Source organism: Ixodes scapularis, unplaced genomic scaffold (genome assembly GCF_016920785.2).
Source record: "Ixodes scapularis isolate PalLabHiFi unplaced genomic scaffold, ASM1692078v2 PGA_scaffold47__10_contigs__length_4178495, whole genome shotgun sequence".
NCBI lineage: Eukaryota > Metazoa > Arthropoda > Arachnida > Ixodida > Ixodidae > Ixodes > Ixodes scapularis.
In genome coordinates, this window is record NW_024609876.1 from 4,054,477 (window position 1) to 4,073,963 (window position 19,487).

A 19,487-nucleotide genomic window follows, 5' to 3' on the forward strand; every position below is an offset into this window, starting at 1 on the left:
GCCTAAAACCACAATAGAACGTCCGTGTTTATTTTTTTTTTACCAAGGAATCCTGGGGCACTAAGAGAAATGTATTGGACGTCAGGCGACTCCTAGTTAGGCGCTATGCTTCTTCTAGAAACGCAATGCGATGGAACGTGGTTGTGAGTACATCGTTTTGTAAAAGTAGACGTAAATACTGACCGTCTTTGGTTAACCCCCATCCAGTAGCGATGCACTTTTCATCTTTAAATTGCCAGTAAGGAGTGGGAAGGCAGATGGGCATCAAAAAGTTCTCGCGGCCAGCAAAGTCAAGCGCTCTCGCCAGCTTAAGTAGAGCGTAGTCGTAGTTCTCGGTTTTAGGGTCATACGACGGATGAATTGTAATCTGAATTGACAGAAATAGAAATTGATACTAAAAGAGGAGATTCCAAGCGAGCAATAAAATGCCCGAAAACTATTGTCATTCGATAATTTGAATGTCCAGTTCCTGACCCCTTCATTTTTTATGAGAGTAAATCCTTATGAATACGTATATATTTGAGACTGGTCTGTTGTTTTGCCTACCTGCTAGCGATCATTTTGACATAGCAACGTTTCACCCGAAGGGGTGCATGTACGGAACCTGATGCAGTAAGAAAAATTGATTACAGAAACTATGTAGCACAAAGCTATAGGAAATAATATTTCTGAAGTGCACTATAAAAACCGCAGAAAAAGCAAACAGGATATTTAAAAGTAACTGGGGCGTTCTCGTAAACCTAGAGGTGCCTGTGGCTTCACCGCATCTTCCGATGCGCTGGGTGTGCAGCAAGAGGCGGGGCTGCGGTCAAAGTTTAATTAGTGATCCCGTATTTGCTGCTGATAAAATTAAAATAAATCTTTAGACATAACTTTAAGGTGCCTACGTTGAAGCTTCCACAGTTTTTCCTTATTCATAAACCCCATCAGTTCTTCTCTAAGGAAAAATGAAGTACAAGGGCAGGCTAACACTTCTTTAGGTAGAATCTCGCAGCTCTGCAGACCATTTAATCAGTCGCCTCCTGCGAGCTGCCATCTTTGTTTACTGGACTGTGGAAAAGGATTCTGAGCATGCGCAGCAGCTCTTTTTTGCGGAATATCGGACGCCGCGTATCCGTCCACAGCCACTAGGAAGCGAGCCTTCACAACCGCTTTTGGTTCAGGTGTGTAGCACTGGCTTACATGATGCAGAAATACATGTTAAAGGCGTTCCAGTTCAAGTAATCTAAATTTACATTAGACAATTATCCACGCATACATGTACATCTTCACCGATGATAGCGCCGTTTCTCTTTCTAACTGAAATATATTTTTTAAATGCACCATTTTTATAAAGGCAATAATATGAAACTATCTACCAATTTCACTAATAGGTTTGCCATGTGAAATTTTTCAACAGATAATCTTCTCGTTATCGGTTAAATTTGTAGAAACGAATAACGACTTTACAGATTTGCAACATGTTTTTGGAAAACATTTCTTGTGCGAGACGCAACTACTCTTCTTCGCGCATGATCTGCACCACTCTCTCGATACCTTTATGAAGTTATGATGAGAATGCAATTAACAGAAAGGTGGAAGCGAGCTAGACAAGAATGACGATCATAAATCTACTGGGAATGAAGAGGTCCCTCGTTCGATACAAGGATCAGGCGGATTGTTTCGGTCGCGCACCAGTCATCTAGCTGTCTTTGAAAAGTTGTGTTTTTCCTCTATCCCCCTTGTTCCCATTCTCCAGAGATTATTATTTTCTTGTATGAAGTTGACTGCATTTTCCTGGATTTTGCAAAAGCATTAGATAAGGTTTCTCACAAACTACTCCTTTTTAATTTGCGTTCACTGAGCATTGATTACCGAAACCTCAATTAAACTGCTCAAGTCAACTACATTATACTGTAGCAGAAAGGCAAAACAAGGAAAAGCGGCTTGTAATTAAGCGGTGTGTATGTACAGTCGGGGACAAAAGTCTCCAGGACACGCGAGCTGCGACTGGAACGCATTGCTCTGCCATCTGCCGGTGGGTCGCCTGGTTTCGAGATCACAGAAAAGCGCATGCGCGTCCTACTGTGCCTGCCAACCTGTGCGCTTTCCCGCTCTTCTGCGGCGCGGCGCCTAACTCGGAATCGGGCGTGTGGGACCGCCTCGGAGATAGCGCTTACTGACATGGCACCTATCAAGCAAGAAGTCACGGCATCTCAACTGAGCGATAAGCTCAACTGGTTATAAAGCAAGGTGCGCTGACACGGCGAAATGCGGCGAAATACCCTAGGCGGTATCTCGAGTTTCGGAATGTGTAGCAGAGGCTCGTCAGCCGCCAGCGCTATCTCCGTTGCGGTACCACGCGCCCGATTCCGAGTTAGGCGCTGTGCCGCAGAAGAGCGGGAAAACAGACATGTTTGCACTCAGAGTAGGACGCGCATGCGCTTTTGTGTGATCTCGAAACCAGACCACCCGCCGGCAGATGGCAGAGCGATGCGTTTCAGCCGCAGCTGGCACGTCCTGGAGACTTTTGTCCCCGACTGTATATTTTTTCTCTGCATTTTGTTATATTTTGTTCAAGTGGCCAACACCACAAGTAATGATTCAATCTGTTTGTTCGGTACTTTGTTCACCACTATTTTTTACATAAATTACTTGGTTCTGAAAATCTCTTATACCTCCTACTTAGTTGGTGACGATTGCGTAATCTATCGGACAATTACACAAATACATAATGTTATTTTGCTACAATCCGGCTATACTTGAATATATCAGTGGATAATAAAACTTAGCACTTAAAATGCAAATACATAACTGTGCTACGTGTTCAATCTTTGCGTTATGCGTATCATCTCAACAACGTACCTCTCGCTTGGGTGTTTGTCTGTAATTTTTTTGGTGTTCATATAACGTCTAAACTTTTTTGGCAAGTTCAAACTTAATCTGTGGTTAACACTGCTAACGGTGTGCTAGGACACTTCAGAAGGAAACTCTTCCTTGCTCTTTCTTCACTAAAACCAAACCTCTACAAAACGCTTGTCCGCCCAAAATGTAGAGTGTGTTCATGCCATGTGAGGACCCAACCTTTCATAGCTAATCACCTCAATTGAGTCTGTCCCAAATCGCTCAGCACGCTCAATCCTAAGCGGTGCACATTTCAAGTCCTGCTTGGGATGGTATCCTATTATGTTTTTCTTGGGAGAGGGGGGGGGGGGAACGCAATTTACTTTGTTTCTTGTGGCAGCGGCTTGTAGAGTGCGGAATACCTGAACTGGTGATCCTGAGAGTATCCGTGTTTAATATTCAATAAAATGAACGTGATGACCAATGGAGTGTTAAGTAAGGTAAGTTGAATAACCATATGTATTTGGAAAGCTGTCAGTCACTGTCCCTTCTTAAAGCACAAGATGTTTTAGACCTGGTCCAATCTGACAAACACAATATGTTTACATGATGCCCTTAAACACTGCGACTGTAAGCGTAGAGATAGAAGTTCTATGAGAAGTTGCGTTCCAATTAAGAAGCGTGTCCAAGGTTGTGCAAAGGGGATTATAACTTAGCATGCAAAGTTTAGAAGATGCTTTATCTTACATTGACAACTGGAATCCATTCCTCGTATGGATCTATAACATCGAGGTTTTCTTCTCCTACCACAACGATGTAATTGGATGGAGAGTTGTAGCCACTGAAACATAATGACGAAAACATATATGAGAGATAAATTTGCACTAGGATTGTAGAGAATAAAATCTGCTAAACATGAAGGGCTAATAGAAGAAGGACGTACACCACAGAGCTCTACTTTCAACTGGTTTAATTTCAGAGAAGACATAAGTACCATGGTAACAAGACATATATATATATATATGTATATATACAGGGTTTTCATTTTTAATCCGAACAGATTTATTTTTAAAAATGCGTAAAAGATGCAGTGATACGGCTTGTGCCGGTGAGTTATACGGCCAGGGGGACATATTATAGGGGGCTAATCGTAACGATCAGTTGACTAATTAATTAAAATTCGTTAACTATCTTTTAAATAATGAAAATAGACATAAAAATAGACATGCACTGGTGCGTTTCACGCCACTTGCAAGACAAACGCAAACACATCGAACGGCTTTACCGCTCATTCACACTGGAAGCGGATCCGCGTTCGCAAAGCGGTTGCGAACGCGGTTGTATAAAGATCTAGTACAATTGCACGCGAACTGGATATCATCGAGTGCGCGTGCAATAGCACTGGATATTTATACAACCGCTTTCGCAACCGCTTTGCGAACGCGGATCCGCTTCCAGTGTGAATGAGCGGTTAGTCCAGACCACTTGGTCCTGAGAGATAAAGACGAATCGGTGGCCAAGTGCAATAAAGAAAAAAAAAAGGATCGGTGGCCGAGTGGGCTAGCGCAAACCAGCTCGGAGCACGTGGAGCGAGAGCTCGCGCTGTATAACCCAGAGATCCTGGGTTCAATCCCCACCCCTGCCCGTTTCGATCTGGGAGCACAACTTCCTCTGCGCAAGTTGCAGAACGCGCTAATTGGACTCTCGCGACGCTGACGTCAAGCCGAGCTACGTGTCAATCATCCAAGCTCTCTCGGTACTCAAATTCCAGCGAGAATGTAAAACACAAAGTCGTAGCGAGCTCCATCGAAGCGCGTGCGAGCAACACCGTGGTGCCAGCCGATTGAACGGCTGCACTGATGACGTCTCGCCCGAGTGTCCCTACATCCCTACGCCGCGTTAGAGTCAATGATGCGTAGAGTGTACCTAGGCGGCCGGTAAATACTCTAAACCTTCTCGTCGCAAGATCGTCGTTTGTGGAAGTTATTGGTGCCGACAAAGTGACGTTTCACAACTTTGCAATTGAAAACGAGTGTGTTGGTTAATAGACACAAAACTTGAAAGTATAAAAACAGCGGGGACGACGACGGGAACAGGACATATTTCATTAGGAACAACACAAAATGGTACAAGGATAAAACCGCCCCCCAAAGGTTTCAACGCTCTCAAAGAGGGAAAGTAGATTATTGTGCAAAAGAAAGGGAATTCACTGTAAATATAAAAGTTAAAAACGCTGGCGTCAATACGGGGTATCACCAATATAGTTATCTCCGATTACTTGGAATTCGACCTTTGTCATTGTCAATGATAATGAAGATGCAGAAATATTGTTGTTTACAGCCCCAAAGGGAAATGTTCTATAATATGAAAGTTTAAAAAGCTCTAGCGTCACGATGAGGTGTCAGTAATCTAGTCCTCTCTGATGTCAGGAATTCGACCTCCGTCTTTGTTAGTGATAATGAAGGTGCAGAAATGTTGTTGTTTACAGTCCCCATGGCAAATTATTCAATGATTTCTCTCCCAAACCTGTTGTTGTGCCCACCCAGTAATCTAGTATCACAGAAATAAGGAGTACAGTCATCGCACGTGCGGCTGTGAACGACAATTGGGTGATACGACTCATTTGAAGCCTTTGATGCTTCCAAGTTGTGTTCTCTGAGTCGATGGTTGACGGATCTCCCAGTCTGTCCGATGTACAGACTGCCACAGCTTAGCGGAATTCAATAAACCTTTCTTTCTTTACATTCTACAAACTTTTTGGTATGCTTTACGTTGCACCCTCTGGGAATGTCGCTCCCATTAACCTTTTTAAGATCTATCGCGTCCAAGTTCGACACGAGTGTTGTTTTCGCCTGTCGCATGCGCCTAAAACAGATGTGTAAAAAGGTTAATGGGAGCGACAATCCCAGAGGGTGCAACGTAAAGCATACTAAAAAGTTTGTAGAATGTGAAGAAAGAAAGGTTTATTCAATTCCGCTAAGCTGTGGCAGTCAGTACATCGGACAGACTGGGAGATGCGTGAACCATCGACTCAGAGAACGCAACTTGGAAGCATCAAAGGCTTCAAATAAGTCGTATCACCCAATTGTCGTTCATAGCCGCACGTGCGATGACTGTACTCCTCATTTCTTTGATACTAGAATACTGGGCGGGCACAACAACAGGTTTGGGAGAGAAATGATTCAATCATTTGCCATGGGGGCTGTAAACAACAACATTTCTGCTCCTTCATTATCACTGACAAAGACAGAGGTCGAATTCCTGACACCAGAGATGACTAGATTACTTACACCTCATCGTGACGCTAGAGTTTTTAAACTTTCATATTATAGCACATTTCCCTTTGGGCCTGTAAACAACAATATTTCTGCATCTTCATTATCATTGACAATGACAAAGGTCGAATTTCAAGTAATCGGAGATAACTATATTGGTGATACCCCGTATTGACGCCAGCGTTTATAACTTTTATATTTACAGTGACTTCCCTCTCCTTTACATAATAATTTCCTTTCCCCCTTTGAGAGCGTTGAAACCTTTGGGGGGCGGTTTTATCGTTGTGCCATTCTGTGTTGATGCTAAATGAAAGATGTCATGTTCCCGTCATCGTCCCCGCTGTTTTTATACTTTCAAGTTTTGTTTCACAACTTTGGGACGGAGTTATTTGAGGCCAAAATCTTCGCTTTGGAATCGAGGCGAAGATTGAACTTTGTGATGTTGTGGAGCCGTGCGCGGTGTACGCGGGCGGCTTTATAGAGGTCATCTTCCGCCACTGTCAACAACGCCACCGGGGTCACCCACAGGCGGTTTGTGTAGAGACGTCGGTAATGTCTGAGAGATGAGGGGAAACGGGGGATAACAAAACAAAAACAAAAAAAAAGCCGAAGAAAGGGAGTTCAAAAAAAAAAAAGACGTTTACAAATCTTTGTAATGCTAAATTAGAGCTCAACTCTTGAGGAGGAATAAGGGAAGGTACGGAGAGGAGGGTATGCCCCTCGTCGTCCCCTCTTCCTCTCCTCCCCTCCTCCTCCCATTCAGTTTCTCCGCTAAATTTAGCAGGGAAAAGGACATCACATGACAATCTAGTGGAGAAGTGAATTAGCGTTGAAGTCACGTAGCTGGGAATTGAATTGGTGTTGAGGTCAAGTGACGTCAATTTGGCGCTAAATTTAGCGGGCCAGTTACGCCGACGGCGGCGCCCACGCCGCGAAACCCGGAAACGGGCGCCGAAGAGCTGCGCTCTAAAGAAAGAATTAAGGTACGACCAACACACACACACAAACACACGCACACACACACAAACAAACAAATAGGAGTCTCAAGAAGGGCCGTGAAATTGTTCGGGACAGAGAGAGAGAGGATGTGATGGTGACATAATAGTAAGGGTGCAGGCGAGCTGGTGGATGTTAATCATGTTCAATATACCTGACACTGGAGTAGAAAAGAACATAAAAGTCAAAGAAACAGAACGGGACAGGGCGACGTCTCAAAACGAACAGGGTTCTTTTGGTGCTGGTCCATTGATGGTACTCCCGGTGGTACTTTAAACCATCTCCCAGGAGAAGCGTCCAAAGTCTGTCGCAGGCTCCTTTGATGTCCTTGATCCTTTTGCTGGCTCCGTCCCGGTAGGCCTTGGTGATATTTTTCTTGGCGTACCAAGGAACACTGGTTGACGACAGATGCTTGAAGTTTTCCAGGTCCACGAACTTTTTCCGAAGACAGATGCCGAAGAATGCCACATCCGCTTCCAGATCGGCCAAACGACGGCCCAGCTTGTCAAAAACCGTAATAGCTTGGAGGAATAACATGTTGGGTGGAGGTGCGAATGCTGAACCATAAGAAAATGCGACTAAGCCTGCCTCTGGGATGATCAGAGATATAATAGTAAGGGGTGCAGGCGAGCTGGTGTATGTTAACCATGTTGAATATACCTGAGACTGGGGTAGAAAAGAACATAAAAGTCGAAGAAACAGAGCAGGACAGGACGACGTCTCAAAACGAACAGGGTTTTTTTGGTGCTGGTCCATTGATAGTACTCCCGGTGGTTCTTGAAACCATCTCCCAGGAGAAACGTCCAAAGTCTGTCGCAGGCTCCTTTGATGTCCTGGATCCTTTTGCTGGCTCCGTCCCGGTAGGCCTTGATGATCTTTTTCTTGGCGTACCAAAGAACACTGGTTGACGACAGATGCTTGAAGTTTTCCAGGTCCACGAACTTTTTCCGAAGACAGATGCCGAAGAATGCCACATCCGCTTCCAGCTCGGCCAAACGACGGCCGAGCTTGTATAAAACCGTAATAGCTTGGAGGATTAACATGTTGGGTGGAGGTGCGAATGCTGAACCATCAGAAAAGGCGACTAAGCCTGCCTCTGGGATGATCAGAGATATAATAGCAAGGGTGCAGGCGAGCTGGTGCATGTTAATCATGTTGAATATACCTGAGACTGGGGTAGAAAAGAACATAAAAGTCGAAGAAACAGAATGGGACAGGACGACGTCTCAAAACGAACAGGGTTCTTTTGGTGAGGGTCCATTGATGGTACTCCCGGTGGTTCTTGAAACCATCTCCCAGGAGAAGCGTCCAAAGTCTGTCGCTGGCTCCTTTGATGTCCTGGATCCTTTTGCTGGCTCCGTCCCGGTAGGCCTTGATGATCTTTTTCTTGGCGTACCAAGGAACACTGGTTGACGACAGATGCTTGAAGTTTTCCAGGTCCACGAACTTTTTCCGAAGACAGATGCCGAAGAATGCCACATCCGCTTCCAACTCGGCCAAACGACGGCCCAGCTTGTCCAAAACCGTAATAGCTTGGAGGATTAACGTGTTGGGTGGAGGTGCGAATGCTGAACCATAAGAAAAGGCGACTAAGCCTGCCTCTGGGATGATCAGAGATATAATACCCCAGTCTCAGGTATATTCAACATGGAGGTGATGGTGGTGAAGAAAGGGGATATTCCTTTCCCCGAATATTTTACTATAACTCTCTGAAATGCTATGGTGGTTCGGGGCTGGGGCAATACCCCCCCCCCCCTTCACCCTTATGCACCTTGCCCCCTCTTTCGACGTCACTGAAAGAGGGGGGGGGGGGCTAAATTCCCGCCTCCCCATCCCCCTGTTTCGACGACCCTGCTTAGAGGTAACGTTTTAAGAGATTCTGGAATTAAAACGGCTCGCGTTCCATGAACTCAAGAGTGGCCATGACAGACTTTCAAGCGAAAGACTCGTGCCAGGGCACGTATATAGTGTGCGGGCGCGTTCAGTGACGTCATTTTATGGTTGATACCTTTGACGATGGAGTCAGGATTATCAGTTGTGAGCGACAAATTTGATGGTGCGTGTTCAAATCGACGATGTCAAGTTTAGTGTCCTTGCGTTCTTGAAGCATCACCGCCAATCTTGACAACCTGACATTACTTTTATTTTCTTATTTCCGCTGATAAACATACTTAATCCCAAACTGACTGCTCTTCGAATGTCTACCATAAAATGCTTTTATCCCGCCGAAGAAGGGACAACTGCCCGGTGGTGAAATTCGTCCGAAAGTGGACAACGGTAGTCGGCTGGTTGTGGCCTAGCTGCAGCGTACTAGAATACTTGGGCGGTGTTGGGACCGGAGCGGCTCGGCAACGGGAGCTCGTGAGGGCGCGTGTATTGACAGTTCGTGGCGGCGCTGTAGTCGAGTTATCCGGAAAAAATCACTCAGTTCGCCTTTTTTTTTCACTTTGAGCGGTGCACGTGTCGGTACCACGATTTTATACACTCCGTTTCACCTTATGTTGTACCATAGCAAAGGCTAGAAGCGCGAGCTCATAGCGTTGGTAGCTGCCCTTGGTGCACGAGAGCTTGTTCCGCGGAAATGTATCCTGGAGCAAGGAGCTCGCGCTTGTAGCCTTTCCCGCGATACGACACGAGGTGAAACAGAGTATAGGGCACATAAAAAAAATCGGTATTTTCAATTTTTTTTTAATTTTTGCGGTAGGCAAAGGGTTACTTAACGGTTTAATTGGCAATGTTGCAATTGGGACTTTAAAGGGAGCCATTAGTAAAGGCCAACCTAATTTAGAAAGTTCGCGAACAAACAACGTGCTTTGAGACATTCATCGCTAAAAATTTCCCTTTCTTCGCTTAATTAAAAAACCGCGCGCTGAAAGCGCGAATGAGGTTGTGCTGATACTGATGCGTAGAAGAATGACACAGTTGTTTCCGTCCCCTCGTCACTAACTCGACAGCGTGTCTTCGGTGGACTCGCCGGCGCCACACATCAAGACGACTAAGTCACTATTCTACGTATTATTTTACTAACGCGGTTTCTGAATCAAGCGCAGAAAGGCAAACTTTTACGATAAATTTTGCGAAACTTGTTGGCCTTTTCGCGAATTGTCGAAATTGTGTTTGCCTTTATTAATGACTCCTTTTCAAACTGTAATTGCACCATGGCCAATTAGGCCGTTAATAAACAAGTTAGCTAACAGATTTTGGTTAATTACTAAACATTGCAAACGGTTATTCACCCATTTATTGCCCACCGAGCACTACAGGTATAACGAAAAGCGGCTTCCCCATATCTGCCACATCCTTTTTTTGTAAAATACGTAAAGTTATGTAGAGAATAAAACTGAAAAACCCTGTATGTCTGCGGGAACCAGATACGCCCCCTGTGGAACTATGGGTCTTTCCCTGCGAATACCCAGCTCAGGCGAGACTTGCCTGGTTGTCAGAAAGCAGCTGTCGGCTAAATGTATTGTTATGAGCGTGTAAGTTTCAGACGTTTTACCCTCAAGAGGATAATGCGCTGCATATTGTAACCATATATGCGCTGTACATTGAAATTATTATTTCAATGCCGTGCTGTAAACTATTACAACTTTTTCCTGGCCTGATCTACCTGTGCTCATGTTTTCTGCTTTAAATAATGTGAAATAATTGCTTGTTTTCTTTGAATCTTATAAAGCATTACTTGTTCAGCCCACGTTGTCTCAGTTTTTGGACTTAAGCTAAATCTGAAAACACGTGATAAAAATTGTCACGGCTTATAAGCCATTTCTTACAAGTGAACGTCGGGTGGTCCTCGGATGGTCGTGGCAGCCAGGAAGAAATAAAAGATTCTCACCCCTTTGCGACCGTCGCTTGGGTGGTTCGTCGCATAAATGAACACAAGTATGAGTGACAAGTGAAGCGAGCTGATTAAGGTCAAGAAAAAGAAGACGGGCAGGAAAGAAGAGAAAGAAGTTAACCTGGTATTAAAAACATACTAAAACAATCTCGGACTTTAGTATGTGCCGTTTCGTTCCATGATAAAATAAGATAGGAAAAAAAAACTGTTTCCGAGTTTCAGACATTCTTTTCAAATATCTAATGTTCGGTCTTGCGAACAAGGAAATGGGCATTTCCTTTAAAATGCTCACCATTCGACAAACCAAAAGTCGCAGCTAATTCTACGCTGAAACAACTTGCAATCCGCTTCTTTCAAGTCGCAATTGTTTGTATGTAAAGGAAGGGTAATGTAGTTTGTACCGTCCAATACATTGAAGCATCATGTTGCTAACGATCGTACCGCAGCAATATTTATTGCGCGAGACTGATTTTAGTTTGCGGCTATTTCGTCCGTTTCAAATCGCGCGCCACAAAGTTGGTATTATACGTCACGTAGTGGCTGCTATACGTCACGGAGTGACGTATAACAGACATTCCGCGTGCGTCGAAAGAGCGCGAGTTTCCAATGTGGAAAAGTTGTGGCTGACTATGTTACGTCCTGTGGCGTAAATATTGCTACAACAAATTTGTTTTTTTGCGGAAGATTTGTTTTGTGACATGCTTGTCCCATGTAGGATGTTCACTACTGCGTGGTGGACGTGCACCACGCAGTAGTGATACACGACAAAACGTCGGTACGATGCTCATCCAGATCGAAACGGCCAGGAATGGGGATTGAACCCAGGATTCCTGGGTTTAATCCCTGCGCTGTAACTAACAAACCACTTAGATTAATTAACTTCAACGCTAGAATTATTGTAAATAAAACGGATGAATTCGAAGATATAATTATCAGTTATGACCTTGATGTAATATTAGTTACATAAGCTTGGCTCTGGGATAGTATATCTGACTCGAATATTGCCAAGCGCGTCGCTGAGCGGGCGCGTACACGGACGAGTGGTTACCGCGCTAGGGTGTCGCGCGGAGCGCGGTAACCACTCGGCCACGTACGCGCTCGCTCGGCGACACGCATGGCAATATTGTTTCACAGTCTAATAAAATGGTACGAAAAGACCGTTCCTACCGGGGCGAAGGGGCCGCAATCATTATCAAAGATGGCATTGATTTTCTCCAGCTAAATACAAAGGTCATATCCTAGGCATTACGAGTGAAACGTTTTTTCTATACCTCATCTATTTTTGTAGGAGCTGTCTATATGACACCAAGTTCTGACATAGAGGTGGTGTACGAATTGCAGGACTTCCTCCAGGAAAAATTTAAGAATTTTACGGAAATAATTAGGGGGGGGGGGGGGGGGGGGGACTTCAACCATCCAAACATTTGACGGAGTGTTTACAGGAGGCTACTCCTGTAAACCTCCGACTCCGCTCCGAACTAGCCTCCTGTAAACACTCCGATATCTTAAAAGATATTTCGTTCAAATTTAACCTGACAAAAGTAGTGTCAAGCCCCACTCGCATAACTGAATATACTTGTTCAATTCTTCATCTTATTTTTGTTTATCGTTGTCTTTTTGTTGCCGACGAGCACTGTGTGGTCACATAGGGCTTATTGATTCGACCATTGCATGGTTACTCTTGATTGCCCGGGACTTGTTCCCACTCACTCTCGTGATAAGATGGCGGAGTTTAGGGACTACAATAGAGCTCAAGCCGAAATCATGTTGGATTACCTCGAGCTATCGTTCAACAAACTTGCCTATAGGGCTTGAATTCCAGACTGCGATGTAGATCAATTATCATTCACTTTTCAAGTACGGTGCAGGCATTTTTAAAAAGGTTCGTGCACTCTCGTGAAAAACAAATAGAAGAGAATAGCACATGGATCACGAGATATTTCACAGATCAAAAGGAAATCAAATAGATCGAGCAGAAAATACGGAAGCGAAATAGAATTGACTGCCTTAAGTTAAAAATTAAGATCATTCGCAAGTTTCACGACCTATAGGGGGCGGACTGGTGCCTATCAAAATGGTTATCTTCTGGATGATCGTCGTAGAACTGCGGTGCGAGGCTGGGTGTGCGACGCGTAAGTAATTCTAGTTTTGCCACATACGCGCAGCGTTAGAGTCTTACGTCATTTTTCACGCCAGGAAGGTATAGGCAAGCCCATTTATTATGAGGCCGATCATCCAGGAGCTAGGGAGCGCGATTCTCACACCGCGGTACCACCATCGCTGAGAGTGGTGAATTAAATAAAAATTCTAAATATTAGTACTATGTCGTTAAATTGTCAAACTTCGTAACGATTCTCACAAGGTTTGGAGGCCTGTATCAAATTCAAGACACCCAGTTATTAAGATCATTAATTGTGAGAGAGAACTAGTGTACAGTAATTCAATTGCCAATTATTTAATGGCTACTTTGCTTCTGTACACACCACAAAAGACAACTTCCTTCCTGATTTTCCGTTAAACTCGCTCAAGGTGCCAGACATAAAATTATCACAAAAAAAGAATTTTTGCCGCGTATACAAAAAAAAAGTATTGTGGTCCAGATGACATTCTTAACGTTGTTTTTAAAAAGGTACGCAGATTAGTGCTATATTTTAATTTTTTTTTACAGCAAATCGCTAGAAAGATATAACTCCCCAAAACCACATGTCGACGTTAAAAGTCCACAGTCGTCGAGCTCGCGATGCGAACGTTTACAAGCGACTTGAGAGCTGTTGGATATAACGTACTAGATAGCTAATTTGCATATCAAAAACTAAAATTAAAACAAAACACTGAGGTTTTGCAGCAGGGCCAAAAACAAAAACGTTGATTGTCTTATTGTAGCCTTTTGTGTGTATATTAGCTATCATAATAAATTGTATCGCTCGACTATCAAGCCGCTCGTGAAATTCGGTATCGTCGGTTCGACCTCGGTGAACATAACGTTGCATTGTTCTTTTGGGGTGTTACATATGAGACAATGGGTGTACCCCTTACACCCCCTAGTTCTAAGAGTGTATCTAATAATACTAACGAAGGCTGACTCACAAGGGTTGCTCCCTTTTTATTCATACTTGCCACGAGCAATGGGAATGAAAGAGCGCCGTTTAAACGGGAGGGTTTTGCTAACACGCTTGGACGCATTTTTCTAGATCCTCGCACATAAAAGCTTTGCTGTAAAAATGCTATGACCGATATAAAAAAAAAAAACGCAACCTTGTATAATCCCCACCTTTTGGTAGTGCGTAAAGCGTAAAATATATTATGTTAAACACGATTTCTTCGCGGTCTATTTTCCGAAAAATGTGTTACATCTCACGCTGAGACGCTGAACTCACTCCATGATGCAGTGTGCCGCGGTGTCGACGAATTGTTTGTTGATGATGGATCCTCCGCAGATGTGGCCTAAGTCGAGGTTCGGGAGCCAGACGAGGTGAAGAGAAATCTGCCAGGGGAACTCCAGCTGCCCGGCGGTCTTCCCGCCTACAATCTGGGCTGCGCCCCTTGCCGCCGGTCCTCGAACTCCACAAGCTTCGTAGCGGAGAGAGAAAGAAATCGCATGGCTAAGACATTTCGTCAAATCGAATAAAAATGCAACAGCATTCCACGGAGCTTTACAGCAGTAGCTGTTAATGTCCCTTCAGGCAAAAAGAAAAAAAAAAAAAAGATCATGTACGAACACACAGCCCTGCAAAGCCCCACTCTACAACAAAGGCACTGCTCTCCCTCTCCCCGTCGTTTCGCACATATGACAAGGCTCTCTCTTGCTCCTCGCCCCCCTTCACCCCTGTGGGCCTTCGACGTTTCGAAAAACTTACGTTACCAAGAGGAGACCGCTCCGTTCTCGTGTCTCTTTGCTATACACTCTTGTGATTGCTTTGATCATTCTGATAATCACCACGTGATAAATGATAAGACAATTGAGGATAACACATATTCATTATTAGTTATTAATGATGAAAGATATGATAAACAGTGTCACATTTTCACGTGCTGCAAGTTTTGTTTAACTAAAGGTCATTGCGCCGTCGTCACCGATCATTAACCAACACACCGTTTATTAAGCGCGTGAGCGGGCTTGTTGGTTACATCGCGATTTCGGTCTGTGAGCTGTTTTGTTAGGGCTATACAACCGAAACCTACCGCCGGCGTGGCAAACAGCGCTTTTAAATAATAATAATTGGGTTGTGTGTATATTTACACAGCCTAGAACTTGGTCTGCCTCACAGGGGCGACGAGTCTCCCAGCTGTAGATGAGCAATTTAGCCAGTGCAGTACAACCGCTAGCCTGGGGTCTTTAACGTGAACCACGCAGTAGTGATACACGACCGCACGCCGGTACGATGCTCATCCAGATCGAAACGGGCAGGGGTGGGGCTCGAACCCAGGATCCCTGGGTTCTGCAGCGCGAGCTTTCGTTGCACGTGCTCCGGGTTCTGCAGCTCGAGCTTTCGTTCCACGTGCTCCGAGCTGGTGTGCGCTAGAGCCACTCTATATGGCAGCGTTGCTGCCAGAGTAGCGACACGACGCAAAATTATCTAGATGCACGACGCCAGAAGCGCTGATAGTGGTCTCCATTTTGGGCCTGGGAGGTTGCCATGGTAACCGTGCTTCTAGCGACGCCGGGCGGCAACGTACCTTTGTAGTCTAGTTGATATCTCCATTCGTTCATTGAAAAGTGGTATAAGACGCTTGGCATCGCGGTACGGCAAGAACCTCTGGAGGAACGGTGCCTGTTTTTTCTGAAAAGTGAGACGATTTGCACCCAGGGACTGTCGGGCGTCGAGAGCTGCTATGGTATCGTACGTGCACGGACAAGGCTAGTGGTTTTCGGCGCCGCCGGGATGGCGGCCGCTTCGTGGGACGAACGCACCGTCCTAGTGCTTTCGGACTTCGCTTCGATGGAACAAAATCCGATTACGCCGTCCGCGACAGGACGATTGGCTCGGAACATGACTGCTGCTCGTCTGCCCTATAGTGAGCGAGTATATATGCTTAGCATCATACTTCTTCATGACCCGATCATCCCTTCAAGATGAGATTTTCTCACCGACTGGTGAGGAACGACGTCGACGGGGTTCAACCGTTCAACCAAGAAGGACGGCATGGTGGTCTCTAGGGAATTGTTGATGCCATCAAAAGAGACGGACGCCGGATATGAGGTGTTCTTGCCGACAGGCCAAATGGTCGTTCGGACGTTTACCGGCATTTAAAAAGTCAATATTTTTATCTGGTTTAGCACACATATCCGTGTTAAAGGGGCCACGAATTTATTTTTAAACTTCTTCTTCCTTACCTGTAATCCTCAACTCAGAAGAGAACTGTGAAATCACGCAGTGGCACCGGTGCTATGACCCCAACCTTTCACCGTGCTTCTTAAGCACACTGTAGAACTTGGCATTCGCAAGTATTGATAAGTTCCGTCAGGGCACTCATCCGCCAGAAACGCGAATTCAAATATCCATGGACGAATTGATTGCTGACGAGCGCATAGATCCGAGCGACGCAGTTTTCGTGTCCAATGCGTGAGTTGGGGTCGGCTGACGTCATTTTGGCCTTTGTAGGCATTGTAAAAAGGATATTTAGAACCATACACACATGATGATAACGTCATAGCACACTGACATTAAGGAGCACACAACGGGCCCAGCTACAGAAAATAAATATTACACTCGTAAGAAATAAATACGTCTGTAACTTGTTAATTACAAAGACGAACACAACTCTGAGCATCTAAGTTTAATAGTATGTGTTGATGCATTGTCATATAGCAGGACATTTCATATACGTCACTTGAGCAAACGCCAGCTTTTCACTTGAGAAACAAACCAAAAAACACTGCGATCAAATTCAAGCTATTGCAACGAAAGCAAGTTATATCGAAATCTTCAGAACTGCATATTCGTAGAATTAGCGATTAGTAAAAAAGGTTAAAGATCACAGGAGCTTCCTCGCTAAAAAAATGCTGATTATTCGGTGACCCAGAGCTGAAACAATTTCTCCTAGGCCCTACACGCGCCGTATACCTTTCGTTATGATTCTCAGAAATTCAGACTTTCAAAGGAAGCTAGAAAAATGCGAAAATTTTATATTAAAAGCTATGTGGAGCGCAAGTTCGTCTGCTTCTTTTTGCAGGGGTTGTGGTGACGTCAGTACGCCGAGATCTGAGTGTCTCCGATTGAAGGAGAGTGGGCAGACCTAAAAGCAAGCTGCCTTGACGTCTACCCACTATTCTTTATTCAGAACCAATCAGAGCTCGGCATTCTGACGTCACCACAACCCCTACCAAAAGAAGCAGACGAACTTGCGTTGCGCATATCGTAAAATCGCTGATTAGTATACTTGGGAGTTGTGTGAATATTTATACAGCGTGTACTTGGTCAGCCATTTCAAAGCTGAGACGAGTCACTCGCTGTAGATGAGCAATTTAGAAAATGCAGTATAACCGCTAGCTCTATAGGTCTTTAACGTGCATCACGCAGTAGTGATACACAACCGCAGGCCGGTACGATGCTCATCCAGATCGAAACGGGCAGGGGTGGGAATTGAACCCAGGTTCCCTGGGTGATTAGTACAAAACGTAAACATTGCAGGAGCTTCCTCGCTAAAAGTTTGTAATCATGCGGTTACCTGGGGCAAAAACAAATTCCCCAAGGCCCAACATGCGACGCATAGATTTTGCATCGATTCTCAGACACTCCAACGTTCAAATAAAGCTAAGAGAATTCGAAAATTGCATGCTAAATGTCTTATCGATCCTCAAACACATCCGGAAACCCGAGCACCGCTAAGGCGATATTAATTATGCTGTCGCACAGGTGCTAATATCCAGAGCGATCTTGCACAGAAAAGGTATGAAGTATCATTCTTTCAGATCTTCACGTTATATACCTACGTCAGAAAGCACGAAGAGGCCCTAAATCGTCGGCAAGCTGCGGCACATCACTACTCCGCGCACCGAACAAACTCGCATCCACCAGCTCTGGGCGCTGCCATCTTACCGATGACATCACGGCTTTTGAGAGGTCACGTGACGAGTTGTCACTCGGTTGCTACGGAAACCGAGCTAGCTCAGCTCGTTGCTATGGTACCGCGTGTAACCAATCGCGGTGAGAGGCGGCACAGGGAAAAGCGTGGCGCTACTCTGGCAGCTACGCTGCCATATCGAGTGGCTCTAGTGTGCGCTAGCCCACTCGGCCACCGATCCCCCCGCTTTTAAAGGAATGGCTATGCTTCGTGCGCATTCGGCTCTATAGAAGAGAAAGAAGAGAAGCCGGTGCGACAAGAGCGAGATGCTAGAAGGCATACATCAGCCCCTGCCAGCGTTACTTCGGGAAAAAGGTATGTACTACGTTCTCTTCCGTGTTTGTGTTTCTAACAGTGATTGTGGGGGGCTCGAGCTTATGCAAAAACAATATGCCTGCTGACAAAAAAAAATATTAACTTTGATTAAGACAGTATATTGCCTGGGTCAGGTATTAGTGTTGGTTGCGTGAGAACTACTGAAGCGACAGCGACGACGGAGTCACCGCGACAAGTCTGGCCTACAGACACGCAACAAGCCATACAAAAATCAGCTTTGTCAAGCAATCACGAAACAAAGTTATGCCTGTAGCAGCTGTCGTTTTGGTTTTTCTGGACGCTACCGAAGCAAATGCGTGAAATACTCCTACATAGCCCATATCAGGCAATCATAGGCGGACTGAATAGTAGAAAGCATGGTGGAGCTTAGAAACAACGTTCGAGCGCGTGCCCCCGCAACATTATTTATTTTAGCGATTTCGAAATTAAACTTAATATCGAACTAGGAACTCCTCAGTTTTCTTCCATATGAGCCCATTGTTATGACTTGATAGCATAAGCTTCGAACATGTGTATTTAAAATGTGGTGTCATTTTCACTTGTTTCTTGTTTTTCTGCATGCCAATAGGGCAGGCACCGAACGAAGTCACAAAAACACAACATCCTCGGTGGTGACAAACTTCCGGCTTGCCGAGTGTATTTGTGTGTACGCGCGCACAGCATAAAGATATGACCACATGAAAAATAAAGAAATCGTCAATTGGTGCAGGAAAAGAACCTAGTGTGTCATTCACTGCAAATAAAGTCGTCTGCCTACATTCCCGCTGAACACGTAGGGAGCCAATCATCTCATGTTACGGGTAAGCGCAACGAATGGCGAAGCCAAGCACTAGTTTTTGACCGGAAAACGAAGTCTGCACTGAGACCTTAAGCAATGCAAACGTCAAGTTTTGCATTGTTTGATATCACAGCGCGGACATCCTTTTTTCGTATAAACACGTGAAATTCACTGAGACGCCTTGTTAATTACAATGATACGCTCTCCAAGAGTCCTGGAGAAAGTAGACGGACGAGCTTTTTTTATAGCATTGCGTAGAACGGAATGTGAGCTATCACGAACGAGACTGAACGTCCTCCATTTTGCCATTATAGGGTACCTGCACTGTTTTCGGATACATCAGAATATATGCTGCCCAATGTAGAAACGGGACAAG

At 44.9% G+C, this 19,487-nt stretch overlaps 1 protein-coding gene across 1 annotated transcript in view; it reads right to left on the reverse strand.

The window, feature by feature from the left end:
• LOC121837545 (serine protease 30-like) overlaps positions 1 to 19,487 on the reverse strand; it is a 125,688-nt gene that overhangs the window by 14,831 nt on the left and 91,370 nt on the right. Inside the window, exons 2-3 of the mRNA XM_042293159.1 lie at positions 14,310 to 14,534; positions 3,571 to 3,664 (exon numbers count right to left, since the gene is read on the reverse strand). Coding sequence (XP_042149093.1) covers positions 3,571 to 3,664; positions 14,310 to 14,534 — 319 coding nt within the window. The remainder of the gene's footprint in view (positions 1 to 3,570; positions 3,665 to 14,309; positions 14,535 to 19,487) is intronic.